At 42.9% G+C, this 19,621-nt stretch overlaps 2 protein-coding genes across 3 annotated transcripts in view; one reads left to right on the top strand and one right to left on the bottom strand.

Moving 5' to 3' along the window:
* The window catches only part of PIK3CG (phosphatidylinositol-4,5-bisphosphate 3-kinase catalytic subunit gamma), a 135,145-nt gene that overhangs the window by 55,769 nt on the left and 59,755 nt on the right, over nucleotides 1–19,621 (top strand). The window contains exon 1 of one of the 2 annotated variants that reach the window (XM_048500088.1): nucleotides 14,802–14,854. The exons of the other annotated variant lie outside the window; for it this stretch is intronic. The gene's annotated coding sequence lies outside the window, so the exon portion shown is untranslated. Of the gene's footprint in view, nucleotides 1–14,801; nucleotides 14,855–19,621 lie in introns of those variants that run through there. 2 annotated transcript variants of the gene reach the window in all.
* Nucleotides 10,799–12,801, bottom strand: CCDC71L (coiled-coil domain containing 71 like). Its single transcript, XM_048500089.1, has one exon. It carries the CDS (start codon nucleotides 12,487–12,489, stop codon nucleotides 11,692–11,694), a length of 798 nt encoding a protein of 265 aa, XP_048356046.1. The 5' UTR covers nucleotides 12,490–12,801; the 3' UTR covers nucleotides 10,799–11,691.

The following is a 19,621-nucleotide window of genomic DNA, read 5'->3' as shown; positions in this document are numbered from 1 at the left end:
TTTTAGTTTAGAAAAAACGGTCGGCTCCGAGGCATGCGTTACTTGGGAGTAAGCTTGGTGGTAATCGGTGGCTTTGCTTTGAAGCAACCGTGCAACGCTTCCAACGGGTGAATCACGACCCTAGGAGGGTTTACTCAGAAGCAAGCCCCATTGCCAGCAACCAAGCTTACTCCCAGGTAAAGGATCGTGCTTTAGTTCTTCGCATGAAAATCAGTGGGGTTTAACAGCGGTTGACAGGGTTACCTATACTGCTTCCCCAAAACTAGGTCTTGGGTTTAATGCTAATAATCGAACCCAGCAGCCCAGGTCAACCTAGATATGTGGGGGGGGGGACTCTGTTTGTGCGTGCCCACAGAGAGGGCTCTGAGTGTCACCTCTGGCACCCATGCCATAGGTTCACCACCACTGCATTAAGAGGTCACTTATAAGTCAGCTGCAACTTGACTTGCCAGCAAAAAAGGGAGGGGCAGTTTAAAGATTAAGGAGAGCAGAGTATTTAATTTTCTCATTATGACCCTCCAAAACTGAAACCAGTTCCATGGATGGCAAAAGTGAAGAAAAAGCACACACAGAAAGTGTAAAAATGCTGTCAAGTCATGTCTGTCTCCCGTCTTCTGCATACAGTTTTAGAAGAGCTATTTAAATGGCGGAAGAAGCCTGGTGGGAGAGAGTTAAACACATACTCCCTAATCTCCTACTCTGATCCTCAAAGCAACTGCCTAGGATGCTAGCTAGCTTTTAAAAAACTGTGGCAGATCCAAATCCCTGATCTCTCATATTTTGTTCTAGTTTAGGTTGTTCAGGTTGTACATGTCTCAGAATAATCTACGGGATTATGTGTGGATAAAAGTTGGAAATTTGCTCAAAGGAAGGCATCAAAATAGAAGTAAATGGTTCTTAAAATGGATTAAATCTGGAGGCACATTTCTCTCACAGAAAAACAATTTTACCTTTAATGAGGAAGAGTAAAAATTAGCCTTTTTGCACAATCTGGGGCATAATCAAAACTCTGACAGATCGTGCAAAAAGAATTTGTGAACTTCACCTCCTCCCTGATGAAATTAATCATCTAGACTGGGCTCTGCAGGCTAATGTCTACTCCACAACAGAAATCAGAAGAGCTTTAAGACCAAGAGAAACCCAGAGGACTGAGGAGAAACAGCCTGCCACAGGAAAAATATTTCTACCATACATCAAGGGAATCACAGATCAAATAGAGAAACTAATGAAAAAACATAACATACAAACCATCTTCACACCCACCAGGAAAATACAGCAGTTGCTATGCTCAGCAAAGGACAAGAGAAACCTCTCACTTCTGCAGGAGTCTATCACATACCCTGCAGCTGTGGAAAGGTCTACACAGGAACCACAAAACACAGCATTCAGACTCGCATTAAGGAGCACGAAAGACACTTGTCGGTTTAACCATCCTGAAAAAACTGCAGTTGCAGAACATGTGTTAAACAAAACTGGACATAACATTTTATTTGAGAACACTGACATTCTGGACAATTCGGAAGGTTACTATGTCAGACTGCACAGGGAGGCCATTGAAATTCACAAACACCAAGACAACTTCAACAAGAAAGAAGAGACTCTGAAAATTAGCAAACCTTGGCTTCCAGTACTTTAAAAATGGACTGATAACCCCACCCGCAATACAATGCACTCAACTACACCTTTGCATAGCAAGTTCCACCCAAACACTTACTGATTGGTTCTCCACCCTGGGACATGGAGAATATACCCAACTAAACTTTCCCTTCTCACTAGACACAATATGAAACAGACTTTGCTCTGAGATACACCTCTGAAGATGCCAGCCACAGATGCAGGCAAAACGTTAGGAACAAGATCAACCAGACCACGGCCACACAGCCTGGAAAACCCACCACAACCTGCTTAAGATGGTTTCTTGAGAGTCTAAGAACATAGGCTTGGCAAGGGCTGGGATTCTCATATTTAGAAGGAATTCTACATTACAAGGATGGAACAGCCAGAAATGTTGCATTATGAGTACATTGTATGTGAACTTGGGGAAAATCTAAATATAGGTATATTCTTCAGAGGGAGGGCAAGAAGTAGCCAGTCCCCCTCCACCATGCCAGGATCCACCTGCAGCTGAGACTCTTCTTCCCACAGCTTCCAATTGCTGCTGACAAGACATAGCAGCCAGACACTTTGGGGGTCTGAATTTCCTTCCCGAGTAACATTTTAGATTGAACTTTAACTATTACATTGTATTAGATTTTGTTTCTTGTCTATTGCTTTGGGATTATTGTCCTTGTGATAACCCAGATGTTTACCTGCTTGCTCTTATGCATATTTGCCTTGACGTTCCGCCCTGTATTTGGTTGTTAGTGGGTATTTCTAAACTTACAGTTTTGGGAGAGGCTTTCAGTATAGCTATATGATTAAGTTATTCTTTAGTGATTTTTCCCAAACTAGGAGGCAATTACTTAACATAAATTCTACCATCCGCTGTGGGTTTTTCCTGGGAGTGTGTGACAATTACTATGTCAAAATGCAAAAGGGGTTTGCCTGATTCATTAACTGTCTGCATCCTGTTTCTCTGGGTCCACCTTTAGCATAATCTAATCTTTTGTTTCAGCAAGCTTGTGACTTAGACAATGGTTTTAGGGAATGATACATTTTATAGCAGGAAGAAAAAACCTTACAGAAAACCAGAATAAAACCTAAATTCTGCTAACATTATATGTCTATCAAAACTATATTAAAAACAAAATAATTATTATTTGTCCCTCTGGCTACATTATCTTCTTTTTCAAACCAGTCCAACACATCATCAATTACCTATAGTCTATACTGGATAACAATAGTTATCTCTCACAGGCCCTGAGTGGCAGGCCTTTCCTTCCTTACAGATAGATCCTAACTTCAAAAATCGTCTTACCAAAAATGAACCAGGTAACAGAGGCTGCTTCTACATAAAGGTTTTATTTAATTTGGCATTCAAACCAGATTTTATGGGGGGTGGGGTGGGGATGGTTGGCACATCTACACAGGGCCTGATTTACATTTTTAAAAGGGGAGCAAAAGCGCAAAATGGCCACCCTATGTATTGTATACATATTTTTCTTTATATATACATATATAATCAATGTATATAATAAAAACTTTTAAAATAAATAATAAATTATGTAGACCTCTATGAATTGTTACTGAACACCTTCACATTATTTTATCTATAATGTTTGAATATTCCCTCAAACTCTCTGCACACATAAAAGTACAACTCAAGGAGAAAGTTTCTCAGCCTAGCCTTTTCCTGGACATTTTTTTAAATGCAGCACACATAATTTTGACATGGGAAACACCAAACATACATCACACTCCTTTATGGCCTGGTAAAGTACAGCCCAAGAAAAGCTTCACCTAATAATTATGCTGCTACAAGCTAAAATGACTAAACTGAAGCTACTGCACTATAGTCACTGGAAAAGACTCACCAGAAAAGACAATAATACTAGGAAACATTGAAGACAGTAGGAAAAGAGGACGACCAACCATGAGATGGATTGGCTCAATAAAGGAACCTATGGTCCTCAGTTTGCACAACCTGAGCAAGGCTGTTAACAAAAGGACATTTGGAGATCATTGATTAACAAGTCAGAAGTGACTTGATGACACATAACACACGTGAACATGCTTTCAGTTCTTGCCCCCCTCACCACTTCCCAAGGTATAAAATCAGGCTTTTTAGGGAAAGCCAAGCCTATCAAATGAGGGGACAGGTCTACCTGTGATCTTTGGCAAAGCCAAGCATAACACAGTTCCCAGATTTCAAGCGGTGGGGGTGGGAGAGGCAGAGGTGGGACCTTCATCTTCTCCTTTGTCCTATTCAACTCCAGACTGCAGCAGGACTTGCAGCACCTCAGCAGAGCATTAGACAGGGGGGCAGGAAAGAGCGGCATATCAGGCATTGTAAACCTTTAACAGTCACTAGCCTCCAAAACTCTTTTCTCCACCCTACGCATGCATGCACACATACACAGATGCTGCTTGCTCAAAGCTACTACAGCCGCTGTCAACATGTGGTCCTTGAAGGGGGAGGCCCCTCCCCCTGATCCAGCCCTGCAGCCACATAATTGTTCACTTTTGTTGTCCCTCCCCCCACTCCGCTTTACTGAATAGTTTCTTAAACCTGCTTTGGTATGATCTTTTTGGAAAGACCATAGAACTTGTTTGTATGCTATGTAGAGGGAAAGATGTGGATTATTGCTGGTTGAGCTTATGGTATATCAGGAGTTTCCCTTGCCCAGGGGCCCTTTGCCATCCCCACCCCTGCCACCGGAATGCTTTTGGAGTTTAAAGAAATTGCAATAGACATACTGTTATAACAATTTGCTACTTCCTCTGCATCTTTCTTTTTCTCTAGCCCTTTTCATTGCGGAGATATATGGCTTTCCCTTAGGCCTCCACAACAGAAGGGGCTGAAAAGTTTAGACAAACAAAATGGAAATTCAGAGGAACTAAAAATAGTTTATTATTCTGTATCTAATTCTAAACCAGGACTGTGACCCACTGGAATCAGGTACAGAGATGTTTAAACAAACCTGGGTCAGCCCCCAGGCAGTTTCCCTTGAGTTTCCCTTACCTTCGACCCAGTATCTGCCATTCCCACTCCCACAGCACTTAAATAAAAACCCCAGTAATTCCGAAACCACTATAATGTTCTTCTGTAGCAACATAACCACTTCTTTTTTTACAAGCCATCAGATGCCAAGGAAAGAGGCAATCAGATGGGGAGGACCTGCAGGACTGCACTTTCCTGCCCATATGGTGTGCAAACCATGTTTTAACTAAAATGTTCCCTGAAAGATTGTATCAAATCAGGCTTGGGAAGGACTGGAGTAAATAATGGAGAACCCGGAAAGTGGAGGCAACATCAACAGGGAGTGATTGCGTGGCTGCTCCAAAGAAGCCCTGTGTAACGAACTTGCCCCATCCTGAAGGACTGGTGTGTGTGAAAGGCCAAATGAAAAGGCCTTAGTAACAGCCAGAGTTAAGGCAGCAGGCTCCACTATACAAAAGACCCCATTTGATTGGTCGAGAAAGGCACAGTTGCCTATAGCCAGGGATAGGGGGAGCCAGAGTGCTGGCAGTAAAAATAGACAGAGCAGAGCCTATCAGTAGATACACTCTCTCTGAAGAGATTCTAATACAGAGATCAGAAGGAGTCAAGATTGGGAGAGAGATTCAGTAAGAGCTAGAGTTTGACAGAGAGCGGTCTGTCAGATCTGAACTGAAGGATTCTGTCTCAGCAGTGTTAGCTGACAGAAGTCCAGTCACTCTACAAGCTGAGGAGGCTTGTCAGAGAAAGGAGGCCCTGAGTTTGGTGCAAAGTGACACGCCAGTCAGTGGCTTGATAGTGAATACTTTCCAGACGTAGAGTCTGCCCTACCCCTGTGTAACACCAGTCTGGGAAAAGCCCGATCCAGAGGCCAGTTTGGGATTAGTGTGAGAGAGGGAGGCTTTGTATGCCAGAATCTCACAGTGTGTGTGTGTATTCAGTGGGTTGTGGATCAGAAAGGACTAGTGTCTGTCTGTGAAGAAAGTTAGTAGATCTAAAGCAAAATAGTTCCTGAAGAGACACCTGCGTGTGTCTGTGTGTTTGTGAAACCTAAGTAACATCTGAAGCTTTGTAACTTTTAAGTGAAAAGAACCTCTCTGAAACCATCAAGCGTAGTACCTCTCTGAGATAGTTTAAGAAGCCTTTTTGTTTTTAAAATAAATTTCATTCGTTGTGTTCAAGTTACCCTCATGCCAGCCTACGTTTGTGTGTGAGAGGTTGAAGAGTGCCTGTCTGAGAGACTAGAATCCCAGCCAATTTTGAGTTCCCTCCATTTTTTGTATATGGGACTCTGAAGGACATTCCCCTCAGACCAAGAGCGAATGTGAGGTGGGATCCTTTATTATATTTGGCAGCTAGCAGCAGTTGTGGGATTCCTAGTTCCTTCTCTTTTATGGTGGCAGCAGAGTAAAAAGAAGATCCCTGAATACTAGCCTGGGATATTTTAGGTGGCAAAGGAAACCCCACTGGTCAGTGTAGTGGGAACCTTGATTGTAGACCACACACATCCTGTTACAATTGGTGGCTAGAGGTGGGATAATATCTCTCCCTCACCCTTGAATATAAGAGACCCTGTTATACCCTGTATAAGCTTTTATGCCAAGCCAGAGCAAAACTTCAGTATGTAAGCAATCTAGGAATCTTTCCCAGGATATATTTTTTTATCTAGAAAAACTAGAAATTGTATGTCTTCTAATTAAAATGTTATTTTAAGGGCTAGACGATTTTCTACACAATCTGTTGAACATAAGACTGAGGTGCTACCAAGCATTTAAGGGCCTAAAACTCCTTTGGATAGCTAGCTTTCAGGAACAGGAAGTCTTGATCTGGTACCAAAGTCTCAATAAGACAAGTGTGTATATTTAAGAACATAAGACAGAGCCTGCTGGATCAGACCAGAGTCCATCTAGTCCAGCATTCTGCTACTCGCAGTGCCTTTGGGAGCTCACATGCAGGATGTGAAAGCAATGGCCTTCTGCCGCTGCTCTTGAGCACCTGGTCTGCTAAGGCATTTGCAATATCAGATCAAGGAGGATCAAGATTGGTAGCCATAGATCGACTTCTCCTCCATAAATCTGTCCAAGCCCCTTTTAAAGCTATCCAGGTTAGTGGCCATCACCACCTCCTGTGGCAGCATATTCCCAATGCCAATCACGTGTTGCGTGAATAAATATTTCCTTTTATTAGTCTTAATTCTTCCCCCCAGAATTTTCAATGTATGCCCCCTGGTTTTAGTATTGTGAGAAAGCCTGAGTTCAGGCTAATCATTTTAAGACCATTCAAGACTTCAAAAGCGCAGGTTTCCAATTTTTCAAAACTATAATGCCCTGTTGAGGCAAACTAAGTGAAATCTTGATTAGGTACTCTCAGAATTTTTTTTTTATCTTGAAGCAAGCCTTTATTGGCATAGACAGCAGTAAAACAATAATAAAAACAGATTAAAAAGCATATACAACATAGGATATACATGTTAGGACAAAGGAAATCTACTGGCATTTAGTAATTTCCAGAAGAAAGTCTGCCACTATCATACAGAGAGAAGGATCAGGGTTGTCCAACAAGTAGTGTAATCTAAATAAATCGGGGAGGTCGGGTAAATATAAGGGAGTGAGATTCACATACTTGGATCTGATTTCCTTGAATCTGAGACAGTGAAGTAATTGGTGGGCCAGAGATTCAACTGAGCCATCGTTACATGGGCACAATCTTTTAGCCTTTTCTTGCTTATTAAATCTGCCATGTAACAGGGCAGAAGGCATAACATTGAACCTGGCGAGCATTATGGCTCTCCTTTGAACAGGGTTTATTAAACAATACAGGTAGTGTGCCAAAATTGGCATTCCGCTCAAATGGGAGAGAGAAATACAGGTGGGGAGCACATTTTCTTGGCTGCAGTGATTAAGGTGGAGAACTCTCTATCCAATAGTTGAACCTTTTAATTTCCTCTATAAGCTTCTAGCAGATAGGACAAAGGGCAAAGTGAGATCCACTTGACAGTCCTGACAAGAGGCAATTTTTCAATTCAATTATGGAAAACCAGGGGTTGGAATGGGTGTCAGAGAGCAGACAATTGGGCCAGGGAGTTACGGTCTGAGAGAAAATGAATTACTTAGCCAGAATCTAAAAGTCCTCAGCCAAGGCGGCTGATTCCAAGGAGTTTTGGACCTAACTCCAGACAAAGGGCTGCATAGGACTGCACGCTAATTTGGGAGTCCAGTTATCTTGTGATGAAAAAATTTGGATTGAAGAGAATTCAAGGAGTAGTTAATAGCTTGAATCCAAATTGGGACTCCGGGTGAAAAGCAATCTCGAGGCGACTTTGGCATTGAAAAATTTTGAGGGCTTAAGGAGAAGGGATAAAAGGGAGTGGCCACTGCTGTAAAAAAGAAACGTGAGTAGTGCTGGACATACTATTAGATGTAGCTAGGAGAGCCGGCCTCTCCTCTGGAGTTGCCCATAGAAAGGTTAAAGGAGAAATGAGAGAGGGGCCAAGGTATTTATAGCTATCTTAACCTGGTCTTCGATTTGGTAAGCTTTTCATTGCCCATGTGAGCTTCTTTAAAGCCTAGAGAAGACCAATACTCATGGTTTTTTCTATAGTTTATTGTCAGTCTGTTTGGATTCACAGTAATCCACCACAGCTCTTCATTAAGCCGCCTGAGGCCAACTCTGGATCGAGAGAGAAGGGACAGCTGCCATCTGCATAGAGCAGCAGAATTGATACATGGGATGTACCCAGTTTGGGGGCATGGCTGTTCACTCTGCTGAGGAAGAGGCAGAGGGGAGGAGTCACTCTAAGAAAAAAGATTGAAAGAGAGTGGGAGGCCAGGATCTGTAGCCCTGTTTGAAACCTCCTTTGGTAATTGGAATGCACTGTCTGTCAAAAGGCCTTCTCGTGGGAACACTCTTGATCCAGCAACTGGTATTTGTGTGCAATTGCCTAATTAAGAACAAGAGTCTGGCATCAATGTTAAGTAAGGGCAGCCAGTTTTGTCCAGAGAAGTTCTCTCGGCACAGAAGAGTCAAAGCAGGCAGCCTTTAAATCCAATAAAAGGCAAGCCGTGCAGGAGTTTAGTTTATCTGCATTGATTGAATATTTACTGGCCTAGGTGTAATAGCACCAAGGCATGGTCCAGAAGGAGATTTCCACTTGCGAAAACCTATTTGTTCAGCCCCCACTGCACCAGAGTTAGGGAAAGCCACAGCTGAAGTTTCTTTGTAAGTAGCAATTTGGCATAAAGCTTCCTATCACTGAGAGGAGGCTGCTGATGGGGCTTAAAAGTTGGCAGGCTCTGAGTGACTTCCTTTTTTTTTTATGGATGCACGGAAACACAGTCGCGAGACAGCCAAGTCTTGGGTAGGAATACCTGAACTGTTTACTTGGGTAAAAAAGAGTGGCCAGGATAGGGGCCCACCAATCAGTATGAAATTTCAGAATCTCTGGAATTATAGAATCAGGGCCAGGGGCTTTCCTTCCTTTGAGGTCCTCTAACAGCTCAACTACTTCTTGAGATGAGACAGGAGGCCAACTTGACAAATCAAAAGGGATGGGTGAAAGAGATCCATTACTTAAAATATCGTCATTAAAAAGTTTGCTAAAATAGTCATGCCAAATATCAGGGGTAATACAGGTAGGGGTAGGAGGCTTGCTTCGGTTAAAATTATTCAGGACAGCCCAGAGTAGCTTCGAATTGTTGGAAGTTATTGCAGAGTGGAGATGTTCCCATTGAGCGCAGGTTTCCAATTTTTCAAAACTATAATGCCCTGTTGAGGAAAACTAAGTGAAATCTTGATTAGGTACTCTCAGAATTTGTAAATTGGGTTGTTTAATTGTCTTGCACTTTTTTGGCCCATGTAGCTTCTTTTTACAACTTTGTATTTAACTTGTCAGCCCTTGGTCCAACAGACCATGTTTGTCCTTTGCTATCAGCCTCCAAGAGACCTGTGTGTTCCATTTAACATCAGCAATTCATCTGAACACCTCCAGGTTGCTTTATAAAGAGTATGACTTTTTCTTTGCTTCTTGTTGCCAGCATGCCAACAATGAAGTGTTCTGAAAAACTCAAAAGCTTGCATGTTATCATTTTGATATTAATAAAAAGTACTACGTAGCTTTTGATTTTTAGATTTTTGCAGTGAACCAAGGTAAATTTTTGCTCAAGGAAGCTATGTAACCCTCCAGCATACATATTAGTTTCCCTGAAAGTAGTTAAGTACTTAAGCTTCCACCCATTGTAATAACCCTGAAGTCCTAGAAGCAGTGGGTAAATAATACCCCATGAAAACGAAATAATTTTCAAATTGAGTAGTACCATTGTTTTAACAGATGGCTGTCTTACTGAAGTTAAATCTTTTAATTCTAAGATACAGCCTTAAATAATTAGACACATTAATTAAATATAAAATCAGACATTTGCATTAATGGTGGAAGTATGGGCATGCCCCTAAGGTCCTAAACAGTGCACTGATAGTCGTCATGCAGCTGTTATCCAAAATGAATGAGTTACAGTAATAAGAACACTAGGAATATCTGGTGAAGAACTGTTTTCTCAAGGGCAGTTATTACATTTCCATTCAACAAAAGTGTTTCCTTGAATGACATGTAGACTCATACGTATAATAAAAAATGCTTGGTTAACAAGTGACACATTTCATATAAGAGGACCATGAAGTCACATGAAAATATTAACACTGTGTTGCAGAAGTGCAACTTAAGCATATCCTTTTATTTCAGACAGCCCTTCTGCATTTGGCACACTTGGCACCAAGAGGTTAAAATACTTATTTTTAAGTGCAGAAAAGTGCTAAAAGCACTGAAGTTGCATTTAACTTAAGACAGTGAACCTTCACTGAGGTAATATACATCATTCTAAGTTTGAAGCAGATTAAATAGTAACTGACAACTGAATGCACTGATATTTCCTCTCACAAGACTCCCTGGGAATTGGGGACAAATATGTAAACATCCTTTAGGTTACACTGGAAAGCCTCTAACGTCCCTAGCTACAGTTGTAGTATAGAGTAACAATTGTAAAATACTGCCATGGGCCACAAAGCCAGTTATTCCCTCCTGGTCATTTTAAATGCATCTATAGATCTATAGACCATGTTGAATTAGTCAATTAGAAAGTATTACTGAACCCTAATATTGTATCAAGATTGAACAACATATACCTTTGTAAATAACTACTTCAATGCAGATACTTAATCTTTAATGTTTATTAATTTTCACTTAAGTTGGCAACCTCTTCAAAGCAAGTTATATAAAAATGATGTATCCAATACAAGTATATTAAGAAGCTGTAACAGAAATATCAGTTCAGTTGATCTATAAAACTTTTACATAGAAAATTTTTTACTATTATATTGAAAATTTGTCAAGACCAACTCTTACAAACCCCAACCCCCCCCCCCCAAAAAAACCCCAGGAGTTAAACATTTTGCACCATCAAATAGGCCATGGAATCGAAGTCTTTATTCCTGGAGCATCCTTGGTCAAAGCTTCAGTCTGTCATCTGAAACACTTGGCATTCAAGCAACCCTGAGCACAATGCAGTAGCACATAACAGTCATACATCATAGTTAACTAGCTACATCTTTTAAGGGGGGAAAGAGCTCAATTGGCATTTATTGTGTTAGCAGGCCAGAAGGTTCTTTTGAAAGAGAAAACAAATGTTATCTTTCTCAGAATTCCAGATAAGCGAGGTAGTCCAAGGGGAAGGGGTGGAGACAAGGAAAAATCTCTTCATGCCAAGTAGCTCCCCAACCTAGGTTAAGATATCAGTGTTTACTGTGGGATCACAAACTTGCACATCAAGGCGGCAGGGAAACCAGCTGAGGAACAGTTGTCAATCCAAGTGTAAAGAACAGAGAACTTCCTTCCATCTCAGTCTTAAAGTGCAGTTAACTGGATTAAGGAGGACCAGATCCAGTCCAAAACATTTGTAAACAGGGGGCAGAAATGTGCCTCTTTGCTTCCACACCAAAGGAGAAAGTTGTCCAAGCCTCGGTTCTCCACCCCGCCCCCCGCCATAAACCGTGGTGGAAATAGGCTGATGTATTCGTGGCTCCTTCGCGGGAAACTCTCCTCTCTCTCAGCACCTGGCCAGCGGGAAGCGATGCAACCTCACCACAGGGGACAGATCAACTCGCAGGATGCGCTGCGCCTTGCGCCGGTTGGCCTCCAGGCTGCGCCGGTTCCACACGCTCCCTCGGACCTTGATGGTGGGGAAGGTGGTGAGGCGAGGGGTGGCCGCCCTCCAGATCTCCTCGAGGGATCTGCCCTGGGGAGGCGCCCACGGGGAAGCGGAGAGAGGCGATGGTGGCCGGGGCTGCTGAGCGTCTCCCAGCCCCTCGGGGTCGGGAACTTCGGCCGCCTCAGGAGAGGCAGCCACGGCCGCCCCTTCTGAGCAGCGCTTCTTCCCCGCCCTCTTGGCGCCGCCGCCGCTAGTTCCTCCTCGAGCGGCTGCAGAGACTCGCAGGCGCCTCCCCCTGGCGGCGGCCCTCCTCCACGGCCGGCACTTTCTGCCCGCCGCCGCCCCTCGGGGTATGTCCGGCACCACCGCCCGGCAAGAGGCGTAGCCGTAGACGTCCTTGCTGCGGAGGATGACGGGCGAGAACTGGTGCTTGAGGCTGCACAGGAAGTTCCACAGCTCGGCGTCCGAGCTCATGAACTCCGTCGACTTGGGCACCAGCAGCTTGAAGGCGTCGCCCAGCGCTTTGGTGCCGCCGCCCGAAAACAGCACCTGTGAACGAGAGTGGACTACTTTCTCCGCCGCCTCGCAGCTCGCCGGCTCCAGCCCACAGGCGGCGTCTGATGAAACCGCCGCCGCTGCTGCTTCCGCCGCTCCATGGCCAGCGGTGGAGGCAGCGGCGGCTCCTCCTTGCTTCATTCTCTTCACGCCGCGGCAGCGCCTCTCACCTCCTCTCTCCAGCGCCGCCGTCTGCCGTCCAGCGGCTACTGCGGCTGCTGGGCGGTGTGGAGGAATAAACGGCGTCCACTTTTCGCTTCAGTCTTTCACGGCTGAGGCGCCTCCCCCCTGTTAAAAGGCTACGTGGAAATAGCACTTTTTTTTCTTTGCCCGCCTTAACTTCTTTCCCTTCAACAGGGCGGAGAACACCGATCGATATCCCGCCGCCACCACCTACTCCCGGGCGGCCGGCACAAAATGGAGCCCTTTTTAAAGCCCCGAGGTGGAAGGCGATATTTTCCACGCCCTCCTAGACCCTTCGCTTTTTTAACTGGCCCGTTTGAATTGCGTCACTCAGTTTAGGCCCCGCCCACAATGAGCAGCCCTACCACTCACTAGGTCCACCATGGAGACCACTGGAAGGTTTTTTTTTCCTTGAAGAAGGAATCACAGTGCGCTCTTCTGTAGTTACTCCAGTCTAAGCTTATGGCTTTCAATAGAGTTTGACTGGAATGCCTGTTCTGTTATAGTATCAGATGATGTTCTGAGTTACATAGAATAAATACCCCAGGATGCTAAGCTCTCCATTTACAAGGATGTCAATGGGAGTTGCTTCCAGATAACAATTTTGGGGTTATTTGGCTAAACACATCCAAATGTGTCCACTTAGTCCAAAATAGTCTTGTAGCTCAAGATGTTTCTCTGTTGGTTCCAAAAAAGTTTAGCAAAGTTGACTAGCTTGTAAAAATTCTAAGCCTGGATTCCTGTTCTTTTTTATTTGGGAGAAAATTCCACCAAAATCCATCAGACCCACTTGCAGTGATGCAATCTCATGCATGTTTGCAGTTCCTTGGAATCTGTGCGTGTATATTAAGTGCCATCTAGTCGCTTCGAACTTATAACGACCCTGTGCGCTAATGACCTCCAAACATCCTATCATTGAGAGCCATGCTCAGGCTAGTTATGAATAAGTATGGTTACATTCCTATGTATACCAATCTGAAAGTGAGCACTATGAAAAATAGTGGGACTGAGGCAGATTCTGCATGGGCCAAAAACAGTGGTGTGAAAACCGTGTTAACCCTTTTACACCATTTTAAACCATTTCACACTGTTTTCACATCGCTGTTTTTGGCCCATGCGGAATCTGCTTGAGTGGGCATGCATAGGATTGCACTGTATGTTTAAGATTCAAGTTTTAGTTGTGTTCTGCTAGACAACCCTATCATACTAATTTTACTCAGGAATTTGATGGAGTTTTATCTATTATAGTTTTGACCCCAACCTTCCTCAAAGGGATGTGTACTTCATTCACCGGTCTTCCATTTTATCCTTACAACTGTCTTCTGAAGTAGGCTAACCCATCTTCATTACAAAATGGGGATATGAATCCAGGTCACCTCAGTCCAACGCTCTGGCCCCTATGCCACTCTGTTCCAATTCCCAAAGACTGCAGTCCTATATATACTTGGAAGCAAGTGTCCTTGAACTCAGTGGACAGTGAAGTCCAATCCTATACTTGTTTGAAAATTTCCCATTGGATTAATTTAGGCTCATTCCCAATTATGTTTCATAGCATTAAAGATTTTTTAAAATCATATCCATGCATAGAATTTGGTTGCACATGTTTATAGAAATGCAGCCTGACTCCTATTGACTTGAGTTGGTCAGACTTGCAAGTAACTTGGTGCAGCAATTTCCATTAGATTTAGAGATGACTGATTTTCTCCTGACAGTTGCTGGTAATATGTATTGTTTTATATTACAGAATACATGTAGAATAACTGGTGAGATGCAAATTAACATTTTTTCACATAGCATTAAGATGTTTTATATCCATATCCTACATATAAGTATAGATGCAACAGTACACAGCTATGATGGAACTGCATGGTGCTTAAGGACATGTAAATATGCATATTGCCACTCTGAAACAATGGTTCCCTTGTCTATCTCTGCTTGATTTGGATAGTAATTGTTTGTAGTTATTGTCACTGTGCAAATAATGCTAAAATATGGGAGAAATGTGATCTCTATAAATAGAATCCCCCCACCCTTTCAGGGAGAATTCTGTGTCTTTCCATCACCACTAGCCAGGTTCTTGCACCAGGGAAAGTGAAGAACAGTTGAGATCCCTTGCAGTGCTGCTATCCAAATTCCAAGCTCTCTGTGCTCAGATAGACTGCTCAGATAGATTGCTGTGTGCTCAGATAGACTGCTATCTGGCGTAGCAACTTATGCAAAAGTCACCTCGGATTTGCGACTGATGAAAATCAAAGACAACAAATGGCTGGATCTCATCGGCAAAAACGAAAACCAACGATTTCTGAAGGCAACGAAAGCCAAGGTATGACTGTAGTTTGTTGCAACAGTACATACAGTAGCTGATAAGCTTCTTGGAAGGGCAGGATAAAAGTGTGACAGGTAGATAACATTGCAGGGAATGGAGTTCCTCCTTTATGGTGTTCTCACACATCCTTTTGACTAGAATGTGACATTTATATATATATTTATTTATTTTATTTATAGACTGCTCTCCCCTGAAGGGCTCAGGACAGCGAATATCAGTGTGACTAAAGCTGTTTAATATATTAACTATCTAACCCCAAACAGCTTCCAAGGTAGGGTTGCCAGCTTTGGGTTGGGAAACTTGGAGATTTTGGGGGTACAGCCTGAGGAGGCTGGGGTTGAGGGGAGGGGACTTCAATGGAGTGTGGTGCCATAGAGTCCACCTTCCAAAGCAGCCATTTTCTCCAGCTGAATTGATCTTTGTCTCTTCTGGAGAACAGTTGTGTTAGTGGGAGATCACCAGCTACCATGTGAAGGTTGGCAACCCTGTTCTAATGTCATTGACATTAATAGCCCTGGAAGGGCATAACTCTGCATAGGACTGCACTCCAACTAGCTGGAAATTAAAAATTAGGAGACAAGTTTTATTTATGTTTATCCTGTTTTGTACTGTTATAGAGTTTCCCCTTTGTCTGTAGTATAAAATTTTGGTCTATGGGTTTGTTGTTTCCTGGCATGAGTTAGATACACCCAAGGATGTAGGTAAGGGTTGGGGTTTCTTGGGTTCCAACCCCCCATTACATGTTAGAAGCTCCACCCACCGTGTTGGAGCAATTTTTAGGATAACAGCACCAGGGATCTTTTAGGAGACTCTTCTGATAGTACTACCCAGGTTTGGTGAGGTTTGGTTCAAGGGATCTATAGTTATGGACTCCCAAAGGGGGTGCCCCATCCCCCATTGTTTCCAATGGGAGCTAATAGAAGATGGGGGCTGCACCTTTGAGGGTCCATAACTTTGGACCCCTGAACCAAACTTCACCAAACCTGGGTGGCATCATCAGGAGAGTCTCCTACTGATACCACCCAGGTTTTGTGAAGTTTGGTCCAGGGGGTCCAAAGTTATGGACTCCCAAAGGGGGTGCCCCATCCCCCATTGTTTCCAAAGGGAGCTATAGAAGATGGGGGCTACACATTTGAGGGGCCATAACTTCGGACCCCCTGAACCAAACTTCACCAAACCTGGATGGTATCATTAGGAAGGTCTCTTAAAGATACCCTGACAGTTTGGTGCTGGTAGCTTAACAATTGCACCCCTGACAGCAGGTACCCCCCAAATTTCCCCAGATTCCCCTTTTAAATCTACCCCCTTCGGCATGGATTTAAAGGGAAAATCTGGGGTCCCCAGTTAAAACAACATTGAAAGTGATACTGTTTCAGGGTGGGGGATAATCCACCCCAAAACAGCATCACTTTCAATGCTATTTTAACTGGGGACCCCAGATTCTCCCTTTAAGGTGGATTTAAAAGAAGAATCTGGGCTCTCTAGTTTAAACACCATTGAAAGTGATGCTGTTTGGGGATGGATTCCAGCATCACAGCAGCCGCCCAATGGGTGTGTGTGCAAAACTCAGATTTTGCACCAGGCTCCATTTTCCCAGAGGGGAGGGCAAAGGGGCTGCTGGCTGCCGGCTGGGAGCCCAGCTGGTGAGGGTGGGGCAGGGGAGTCTTTCATGGATCAAAATCAAATTTTATCAGTCTTTCAGGTGCCTCCAGAGTCCAGTTTTCTTTCTTTCCTTCCTTCCTTCTTTCTTTCTTTCTTTCTTTCCTTCTTTCTTTCTTTCTTTTGCTGCAACAGACTCACTCACAGACTAATAGACTAACTGGAATTATCACTGTTTACTGCAAATGATGTTAACCAGACTTCATATCCAAACTGTATTTTGCCTATTTTATTTATTTTACTTAATTTATACCCCTCTTTTCTCCCCAGTGAGGACTTACAATATTCTCCTTTTTATCCTCACAACAACTCTGTGAGGTAGGTAGGCTGACAATGTGACTGGCTCAAAATTACCCAACAAACTTCCATGGCAGAGTGAAAATTTGAACCCAGGTCTCCCAGATATTAATCTGACATTCTAATCTCTACACCATGCTCAGTTCTGATCATTTCTTGGGAAATGTTTCATGTAGATGTTACCTCCATCAAGGTCTAAAACCCTTTGCCATTCCAGTGTGTGCTATTTTGTGGTGGTTGGGGGCTGATTTATGTGCAGAGGGGGAAACCAAACTACTGTTTTGAGGGGGCTGTAGAATTGTGCACAGTAGCATCCATGTGCCAATATGAAGAGCTAAAAAAGGACTCTCTGAAAACACCCATGAGCTTTTTCCAGAGAAAATCCATAAATTCCAAACCAATTTCAAATTGAATTAAGGATTAAAAATCACTAATCCTATCCAAGTTTACTTAGAAGTAACTTGCATTTTCTTTTAATGTGCTTAGGACTGTGCTTAGGACTGTCAATTTTGGGGCATTTCCTGTTCCTATTTTACTGGTGCATGGGTCACCGTGCAGCTCGACCTATTCCACTCTTCTACTTTCCTTCTACTCTGTCTAGTTTTCTTGACACTCCCTGAATGACTGCAAGTTGACTCACCACAAAATCTCCTCATGTATCTTCCCAGAAAATTCTCTAGATACTCACTGGTAGCATTACTTCCTTAAATTGTTTCAATGACTTGCATTTACAGTTTTAACTTATTTTTTATTGGGCTTGATATACTTCGAAGAGCTCTGGGCGGTGTTGCTGCCTGATATGCTTGTGGATTTACAATGACTGTTAATGCCCACAGAGACTCAAAGTGTATGAAAGAAAGTGAGAAACGAGTGGGCCTTACAATGGATGTCAACTGGTGCATTACTATTAGAAGTTTATGAAAGTATGTAGTAAGAGAAAAAAGGAACCATGTTCCATGGGAAATTATTTAAGTTAACAGAAGAAATTCATGTTCGTGGAAACAGAACTCGGAATATTGATATTTAAAGAAATAATATTTTGACAGGTAATTCAAAATCCAGTTTGACAGGTAATTCTAAAATCTAGTAATCTGTACCATGTCCTTCCTCTACACAATTCCATTTTCTATATTATCTTTTCAGCCACCCTGTGAAGTAGGGTCAGGTTGAGAGTGGGTCACTGACTGCAGGTCACCCAGAAAGCTGATGGCAGAATAGGGGTTTTGTCTTAATTCTAATCTGACTCTCTATCCACTACACCACTCCAATGAATACCACTTTTTCACCTCTTGCATCCAACTTCTGAGCACACAGGAATGAAGATGGTGCTGTTTTGAAAATTCAGTTATATTGTTTTAAATGAATTGAAAGGCATATAAGAAGATGAGTTCATTCTAAATTTCAACCAATGCATTCTTTATCTTTGAATATAGGTATTATATAAGTTTTGGCCTGACCTTTACCTCTGTTGCCAGAGGTGCTTTCAGATCTTGGCATGCCTTTTTTAAAAAAACAACAACAACTATCTTCCTTTGTTTCTTACTCAAATCAAACCAAATGGACTTCAGCACAGGAAACATTATACTGCAGTCTATTGGCCACAGGACTCATTTTTGTCATAAGACAAAACTCACAATTCCCTCTGAAATATCTTCCATCTGAACACACCAACCCCCCCCCCCCAAATATACTTGGGAGGGGCACTTATACTATTTAGACCTACTCAAAGTTATTCAATGAGGATTACTAGTAGGAATGTGTTCTTGGAATTGCAGCCCCGTCCCATAATAATATGCTGATGTACTTTCTGATAATTTTAGGTTAAAAATGGAGAGGGTTTATTTAAATCTTAGGTAAAGAAGTTGCAGCTTCAGAGAGTGTAGAGTCTCTCCTTGGGATCCGTCCCTTCCCTTTTAGGCTATAGACAGATTACACAGCTGGGAAAACAAAGTAATTAAATTATCTCTTTCCCAGTTTGATTAAACTACTTTCTTATCTTCACCCGATTGATCTCATTAGTCTGTGAACAACAATACCTAACAAGAAGAGAGTAGGTTTTGCTGTAGAGAAAGTCTGCAGACCTCAAACCTCTGTTCTTTCTCAATTGGTTCAGAAAGTAATTAATCTTCTCCCCACCCCTCTCTATTATGCACAGTAGTATTGTCTCTCTTTTCTGGTATGGGGCGATCCTTAGAGTTAATCAGTGAAACGAGCAAGACATATTCAGCAGATAAAGCCTCTTCCAGTATAAAGATGTTTAACCTGCTTCTTGGGAGCAAGCCTAAGCAGGTCTACTTAGAAGTAAGCCCCCTGTTAATCAGTAAGGCTTACTCACAGGTACATATCCTTAGGTCTCAAGCCTAAGAAGTGAACGAGCCCTTCTAAGAATAGTAACAAACCGCTCTTTTTTCCTAAGTGAAAAAAGCTTACTTATGGCAATCCTGTAGGTTTTTCAGGGCAAGAGACATTCAGAGGTGGTTTACCATTGCCTGCCTTTGCATAGCGACTGGTATTCCTTGGTGGTCTCCCACCCAAATGCTGACCAGAGCTGACTCTGCTTAAAGATAATCCCCTGTGCAAGGGTTTACTGACCTATGGGATGACATCATATCATGCTGTCCACTAGGCAGGCTTTGTTTCCAGGGTGGTTTGCCATTGCCTTCCCCAGTCAACCTAGCTAGCCTTAACCCCCCAAGCAAGCTGGGAACTCCTTTTACCAACCTTAGTAGGATAGACAGCTGAGTTAACCTTAAGCCAGCTACTTGAAACTTAGGCCCCTTCCGCACACACAAAATAATGTGTTTTCAA

The sequence above is a fragment of the Sphaerodactylus townsendi genome, linkage group LG06 (assembly GCF_021028975.2).
Source record: "Sphaerodactylus townsendi isolate TG3544 linkage group LG06, MPM_Stown_v2.3, whole genome shotgun sequence".
NCBI lineage: Eukaryota > Metazoa > Chordata > Lepidosauria > Squamata > Sphaerodactylidae > Sphaerodactylus > Sphaerodactylus townsendi.
The sequence above is the reverse complement of the archived record's forward strand: the minus strand, read 5'-3'. Positions and strand labels throughout refer to the sequence as shown.